Source organism: Chaetura pelagica, unplaced genomic scaffold, assembly GCF_000747805.2.
Source record: "Chaetura pelagica isolate M959 unplaced genomic scaffold, ChaPel_1.0 scaffold549, whole genome shotgun sequence".
NCBI classification, from domain to species: Eukaryota; Metazoa; Chordata; class Aves; order Apodiformes; family Apodidae; genus Chaetura; species Chaetura pelagica.
In genome coordinates, this window is record NW_009954625.1 from 105086 (window position 1) to 113585 (window position 8500).

Genomic DNA, 8500 nt, shown 5'->3' on the forward strand with positions numbered 1-8500 from the left:
TCCCCCACGAGTGCAGGGGGACATTCTGCCATCTTGCCATGGGTTGCAGGGAAACTTCTGCTAGGGCACCTTCTTCCCCACCAACCACCAGCACAGCTCTTCACCTCCTCCAGCACAGCTCTTCTTTCCCTTCCAAGTGCTTCTCTGCTCAGGTGTTAGGTTGATTCTTTTGTATGTTAATCGCAGAGGCGCATCTATTGTCCCTCTAATGGCTGGTTTTGGAGCAGGAGGAGCTTCTCAGCTTCTTATGGGAGCCACTCCTGGGGCCCTTCCCCAGCTACCAAAATACCCACCAAACCAAACCAGAACACCAACTTTTTTTTTTTTTTAATAATCAGCCATAGATATTACCCCCCAAAGAATTTTATTTTTGTTTATCTCAAACTGATGTACTCATTATTTCCTTCTGGATTACATTCACATTCTAGAATGACCTGAAGGTTTCATCAAAATGTTCCTTCTGACTTTTATAGCAGTCCTAAAAAAACCAAACAACTTCCTTGTAACTTCCAAGCTGCACAATTAGCTTCTTCTCCCTTGACTGTTACGCTGCGATTTATTTTTTCTTTGTCATTCTTCAGTTTCAGAGTAACTTAAGGCTGCTCATAATGAAGATAATGATAAATGAAGTTTTTCTGTAAAATTTATGAAACTCTATCATAGATGTATCAGGAAATTACCAGAACACAATACCATTTTTATAACCTATTTTGATAAGTGACAACCTCCAACATAACTTATTTATAAGAACTACTGTGACTTGATGTTCAGGATCTCTCACTGACTTGTACATTACAAAAAAGGTAAGAGACTCGATACTCAACATGCCTGTAAGAAAATATCAATCACACCATTCAAGTGTATTCCCTTTTGGATTAGGGTTGGTCGTTTTGTTTCCCCCACCTTGTTCCTTCTTTTTGCCTTTCAGTTGTACTTCTATGAAAATTATGATGGAGAAAACCCAATGCTGAATTACTTGAAATACAATTACTTTTACCTATTACGAACCATTAAAGATTTGCCCCTTACTCTCTTTTTTATTTCAACCAACAACACAATTTTACCTCCACAGAATCAGCTAGCTTTTCTATAGGATTACATGATGGTGCACTTAGAAACACCTTTCATTCGGCTACCGAATTTCCTCTGGCATCTGCAAAAATTCAGGACAAGAGGTTCTAAAGCACTTTCAGAGCATGTATGGAGGCAACTACATTTTTGAAACAGTGTATTCCTTTTTAATTGAAACTGTTTATGCTGATCCTTTCCCAGCACTGACTTAAAGAGGAAAAATTTAGTAAATACTCCACAGAGTTTATATTTGCATGATGCTTTCAAAAAACATTTTGATATGCAAAATTGGTTTTGTTTCTCCAGTAGCAGCCCAGTTATCTCATTTTTAATGTAATTGCAGATTAAATACACTAATTTTCCAAGTAGCTAGTATGAGCCAATTTTATTTTTCTTTAAATGAAAGAAGAAATGGGACTGGATAATGAGGAATAAATAGAAGGCTTTCCATCCTGCCCTTCCTTTGTGTATTCTCTTATCTGACATCCTTCACTAGCCCATTGCAGGCTTTATGGATTTCCATACATATATATATATATATATATCCCCCTCATTCACATCTTCAGTAACTCCACATTGGTAACCTATTTATTACTGGGACTGTTGATTTGGAACTAGCATAACAGCACTGTAAATTAAGGAAAATAACAAAATCATTGAAAAATAATATATTGAAAAATAATATATTTTATTAACAAGCCAAATCAACAGCTCAACTTTGTTCAACCTGCTTCCAGCTCCACGCTTTGTCTGCCACTCCTTCGCACTACCCCTGCTTCCATCTTCTTTCCCAGGACTCTCTTTTCTGCTTTAAAACTAGCATAGTCAGAGAAACAGATCTAAATTGGCCAATGTTACACATCATGCTCTGTATATAGATGAGAGTTGGCCAATAAGTTCTCTTCCAGGATTGCAGTTTCAGAATTTGTCTCCTCCAGGATCACTAGCCTGGGACAGGCTGAGCATTGGTCAGCAGATGGTGAGCAATTGCACTGTACAGAACTTGTTTGTATATTTTAATTAGTATTATCATCATAATAATGAAAACTATTTTCATAATTATTGCATTTCAATTAAGTTGTTTTTATTTCAACCCATGGAGACTCTTTACCTTTACATTTCCATTTCTCTCCCCATCCTGCAGGGCAGGAAGGGACAACTCTCCACCACCAACTCTCCATGGGACAACTTGCCGCTGAAGCCAACTCAATGCTGGGACAAGTCTCTGCCAATCCACAGAGAATTGCTCCCACGGAGGGATCTCAGCATAGAGGTGTCCACAGCAAGATGTCCCAAGTCGGTGGCAGAGAGTTTTCCTAGGCCCCCTGCAGGGGGGGGGGGAAGGGGAGAGTGAGCAATCAACTGCATGGTATTTAGCTGCCTGCCAAGTTAAAACCACAACAAAAGACTACCCAGAGCTAGCAGGGAGGGTCAGTAAACATTCAAGCATACTTGGAAAGTGGAGCTCAAGTCAAAGTCATTTGTAAGCCACAGCCTTACAGATGCATTCATTAATAAATAATCTGTGAATTTTCTACCTCTGGTCCAGTCTCCTCAAGATTTTCTTGTATGCCTTCTTTCCTTAGTTAACCATATTGCTTCTGCAATACTTGTGACAACATACTCTGCCCTCCGCTACCATATAACAAACAACAATAAAAAGTTTTTTCAAATACATTAATGGCAAAAAGCAGTGCAGAAACAACATGGGTCCTTTACAGGATAAGGATGGTCACCTCACCAACAGGGATACAGACAAAGCAGAGGTATTTATGCATTCTTTGCCTCTGTCTTCAACACTGATGATGGGCCAAGGGGGCCTCAACACCCAGAACTGGAGGACCATGACTGCAACGAGGATCAACTCTTAGCTGACCCTGAACCTGTGCAGGATTTGCTGGTACAGTTAGATCCCTACAAGTCCATGGGGCCTGATGGGATCCATCCAAGGATTCTCAAAGAGCTGGCTGATGTCATTGCTGGGCCTCTATGATTTTTGCAAGGTCCAATTGACTGGAAACTGGCTAATGTTGTTCCAATATTCAAGAAGGGCAAGAAGGAGGACCCTGGAAACTACAGGCCAGTCAGTCTAACTTCAGTGCCTGGTAAAATTATGGAAAAGAATATTCTGGGACATATTGAAAAACACCTGTAGGACAACACAGTCATCAGTCACAGCCAGCACAGCTTCATGAAGGCAAGGTCCTGCTTGTTAAATTAATTTTTATGACAAGGTAACCCACCTAGTTGATCAAGGGAAGCCAGTGGATGCAATATTTCTGGACTTCAGCAAGGCTTTTGATACTGTCTCTCACAGTATTCTCTTAGACAAAATGTCCAGCACACAGCTGGACAAGCAAACCATACAATAGGTGAACAACCGGCTCACAGGTTAAGCACAAAGAGTGACAGTGAATGGGGTAACATCAGGCTGGCAACCAGTCACTAGTGGGGTGCCTCAGGGCTCCATCCTAGGCCCAGTCCTCTTCAACATCTTCATCAATGACTTGGACACAGGACTCAAAGGAATTCTAAGCAAGTTTGCTGATGATGTAAAACTGGGAGGATCTGTTGACTCCCTCGAGGGCAGGCAGGCCCTGCAGAGACCTTGACAAGTCACCAACCACATGAAGTGGTGGATTCTGCACCTGGGACAGGGCAATCCTGGTGGTAAGTACAGACTAGGGAATGAGTAGTCAGAGAGCAGTGTGGTAGAGAGGGATCTGGAGGTTCTGGTTGATGGCAAACTGAAGATGAGCCAGCAGTGTGCCCAGGCAGCCAGGAGGGCCAACCGTGTCCTGGAGTGCATCAAGCAGAGTGTTGCCAACCAGTCAAGGGAGGCGATTGTCCCACTCTACTCTGCACTGGTGCGGCCTCACCTTGTGTACTGCATGCAATTTTGGGCACCACAAGATAAAAAAAAAGACATCAAGCTATTGGACGGTGAAGGGTCTGGAAGGGATGACTTATGAGGAGTGGCTAAGGTCACTTGGATTATTCAGCTTGGAGGAGAGGAAGCTGAGGGGTGACCTCATTGCAGTCTGTGGCTTCCTCATGATTGGAAGAGATGAGGCAGGTCCTGATCTCTTCACTCCTGTGATCAATGATAGGACTGGGTGAAATGGCAGGAAACTGAATCAGGGGAGGTTTAGGTTGGATATCAAGAGAAGGTTTTTCACCCAGAGGGTGGTTGAGCACTGGAACCAGCTCCTCAGGGAAGTGTTCACAGCTTCAAGCCTGCCCGAGTTCAAGAAGAGTTTGGATGATGCTCTCAGGCACATGGGGTGATTCTTGGGGCATCCTACACAGGGACAGGAGTTGGACTCGAAGATCCTGATGGGTCCCTTCCAACTCACCATATTCTATGATACTATGTACAGTATTAGTATTCCTAGGTGAATTTTCAAGTCATTAGGTGTCATTCTAATTCATTATCTGATAAACACTTAAAAACAACTACCATGAGTGAAATTAAAAGGTGCATTTCTGTTTGCACTATAGCACCAAGAAGTCATTTCAAAAGAAATTCATTGGAAAGATTCCATAACTTGGCAAAAGAGCTCCGTTTCAATAACCATTAATATACATGGTGCCACTCTCCCACACTGGACTAGAAGACACTCAGAGTAACAAGACAGATGCCTAATAAGCGCTCCTAAACTCTGAGCCTGTTCTTGACTTCTCCGGTTAAGTGGAAAATGTTTAGAAAGCTGAATCTTAAGAGGTTCACAGCAGAGTTCAACAGAGCACACACTGGCCTCTAATGTGTCTTTTCCTTCCACCCTTAACACAGGGGTTGATGATCTAAGTAGGCTTCAGCAATAAAGAGATCAGAAGAGTTTTTTTTTTTTTAACCCCAGCAAAAGATATCTCTATCACTTGGTGGTTCCCAAACATGTACAATAACATATATTAATTTCTCCATCCTGACACAGGGTATCACTTTCTCTTAATCTTGACACAGTATATGGAAAGCAGCAAGGTATCCTGTTTTCCCAATATCAGACAAACATGTCACATTCTTAATTTCTGAATCACCATGAGACCACTGTTAAGCAGTTCCTTTCTAACTATGTCTGTCTCTTGCTTTAGCTGGGAATCAAAGAATGGTTTGAGTTGGAGGGGACCTTAAAGATAATGTAGCTCCAACCCCCCTGCATGGGCAGGGACACCTCCCACCAGCCCAGGTTGCTCCAAGCCCCATCCAACCTGCCCTTCAACACTTCCAGGGATGGGGCAGCCACAGCTTCTCTGGGCAAACTTCCATTGTCTCGCTGCCCTCACACTAAATAATTTCTTCCTAATGTCTAACCTAAATATCCCCTCTTCCAGTTTAATCCATTACTTCTTGTTCTCTCACTACAAGACCTAGTCAGAAGTCTCTCCCTAGCTTTCCTATAGGCCCTTCAGGTACTGGAAGGCCACTATGAGGTTTCCCTGGAGCATACCCCTCCACATTGGGGGGGGAAGTTGCAGAAGCATCCTGACAGCCAGTACCTCTGTGACAGCATCGGCTCACAACAGCCATCCCAGTGTCACTGTGTGGATTCATATTTGCAAACTGTTTTTCTTTTCTTTTTCTACTTAGATATTCACACCCTACTGCCCAATGCCTGTGGACCAATCACTTTTAGTAGGACTTACACTCCTTAACTACATTAGGTGATCTCTTAAGCAGTATTTAAGACATCTAAACAGTTCTTCACATACAAGATTCTTCCAATAACTCTTCAAATCCCTTTGTCTCTCAAGAGATTGTTTCTACTAAAACAAATACATATATATGTATTTCAAATTGAATTCCCTTAATTCTAACTACAGTCATTCAGGCCACAGTTTGTACTCTGCATGTTAGTTGCAGTGAAGCTATAAAAATGAACTAACATCTGAGTCACATGAGATGCATTCACATTTTCAGAAGTTAACTGAACACTAACAGAATGGTTATTTTAACTGCAATTTGCTACAAGTCTTCATTCCAATCCTTCCACTTCTTGAAGCATCTTACCAGTTCCATCATCTGCATCATTCTGACCAGTCTCCCAAATCTCTGATTTTGTCCCAAAGCCATCAGTGGCAGAAGACTCCATATAGTCTGCAGGGTTAAATGTCCTGGAGTTTTAAAAATTAAAAAATGGAGGAGAATGCATGGATCATTCAATGAACACAAGTGTAATCATTTTTAGCTGGAGTTGTATTAGATTTAACATCTTGATTTCCACAGAATTTATCTTGATAGTTTTGGTTTCAAAATAAATTTTTCCTCTATGAGCAGACAGATTAAAAAGTGAGAAAAGAGGAGAAAAAACTGAGGAGATTAAAAAAAAAAAAATGCAAAGAAACTGATCCAAAACAACAATTCCTGAAAAAGCAGTTAACAGAATACCTACTCTTCCCAGTCTTATAAAGCATTAGTTTATATGCACAATGATAAGTCCCTCTCAGCTGATAGTTTCTCAGTAGGTGGCTGACTGATGAGAAACCAGTATTATAACCTTTCAGAGCATCAGACTTGTGCAAGACAGGAGTCGGATCATCAGTAATATTATTTCAGAATGCACTCCTGACACCAGTGCCAAAATACACAGAAGCAGCTAAAAGGTGAAAAAGGATTATGGAAGAAAAACCTCTTTTCAGTTTATCATCTAGAAGTATGAACAAGAAGGATTATTAGAGAATTAGAATGAGCCTTTTGTTATAACATCACTGATTATCCTGGTTTGAGCCAGGATGAAGCCAATTTTCTTTCTACTGATTTTTTTTTCTTCTTCAGTGAACTCTCTTTTAAGCAGCACACTTGCTGCAATTAACAGCAAGTTTTCCAGCTAGTGGACTGATAATGCTCAAATGGTTATAGTTACTGCTGAGAGACCAAGGACACTGCTCTGCTCGTTGAATCTACTGCTTTAGACACTAAAGGAGCAAAAGAGTCATATCGACAACCTTCCTGTAGGGGGGAGCAGACTAGACAGATGGCCAAATTGGCCAAACATATTATTCCATCCCATACATATCCCTCTCAGTATAAAGTCAGGGATCACGGCAGTCAAGACCACCTTCTTCCTTCTCTTCCATCCATGGCCAGCGTCCAGGGAGGACTCCATCTATCCATCTCCTTTGATACCTATGCCTGTGCGTTCCTACCCTTCGTATTTCCACCCTCGTCTTCTGTTTGCTCTGCTGCTATCTTCAGATGTGGTCCAGGACCTTCTTGGGACTGCCCCAGCCAAGGGAAGCATACTGGGAGTTGCTGGGGGTGGGGGGAGGCAATAAGGTTTTGCACATTCCTGCATACATACTTGTATGTATTTGTACAAAGTTTCTTTTATCATTAGTATTTAATTAAAGCTGTCTAGTTTAGTTTTCAATCTGAAAGCCTCTCTCCTTATTCTCTCTCTCCTTTCCCTAACCTACCTGGGTGGGAGGGGATAGAGAACATTATTGTCATTGCTTTAATAATTGATCCTAAGTCAAACCATGACACTGATATTACATGAAATGTCATTAAAGGCAAACACTGAGTGAAAGGAGTGGAGGCTACACTTCTCTGAAGCAAGTTATTCCAAGAAAACTGAGCTTTAGAGCTCCTGAGTAACTTCTTTTAATTCTGTTTTATGGTCAATGTATATCCAAACAGCTAAAGCATGAAACCTCAAAAACAGGAAGAACGTTTATAATTGCTAGTCTCTGGTTTTATATAGAACTTGCATATTCTACATTACACTAAAACAATCTTTTTTTGTTAAACTGACCTAGCACCACACAGAACTTTCAGCCTCCTAGGCAGTATGTGGCTGCTACTGGTACAAATGGGTTCGCCAAGTCTGAGATATTAATATTGAGTGAACTTATATTGGGCTTATATTGGTGTGTCTAGTTGAAAATACTGGTTTAAGACAAAAACAATCCATTAATCATCGAACAGATCTGTGAATTTTTGCATCCGTATTGGTTTATCAAGCATACAGCAATATTAGTACATACAGTGGCAATATTAATTGACAATATTAATATTGCCACTGAGTTTGATCCTTGCCAAAATCTGTGCTCTGCATGTTTCTTACCCCATGCCTTGGGCTGAAAACCTCCCCGCTCCTCTCCCTCTGCCGCGTCCAAACCCTAGGAGAGAAAACACCATTTAACAGCAACAGCAGAGGAGCTGTCAATCACTAGACTGTCACATCAGAAAATATTATGGTTGAAGAAGAAAACTACCACAGTTAAAGTTTTCATATCCTTTACTTCTCAAATTTCCTCACAGGAAATTTTCACCTAACATATGCAAATAAGCCACAGTACATCTGTGAAGGACCAGGTATTTCCTTACACGAACATGAAATGTCCTTTGAGTCAGCCGACAAAACTGACTTAAAACGGTGTCTCCACGCTGCGCTGAACCCCCTCTGTGTGTATGGGGGGGGGAGCAGCT

The 8500-nt window shown here is 41.4% G+C and overlaps 1 protein-coding gene across 1 annotated transcript in view; it reads right to left on the minus strand.

Moving 5' to 3' along the window:
* The window catches only part of LOC104395823 (ubiquitin-associated protein 2-like), a 103751-nt gene that overhangs the window by 61046 nt on the left and 34205 nt on the right, over nt 1-8500 (minus strand). The window contains 2 exon segments of the mRNA XM_010005568.1: nt 6080-6183; nt 8136-8190. Coding sequence (XP_010003870.1) covers nt 6080-6183; nt 8136-8190 — 159 coding nt within the window.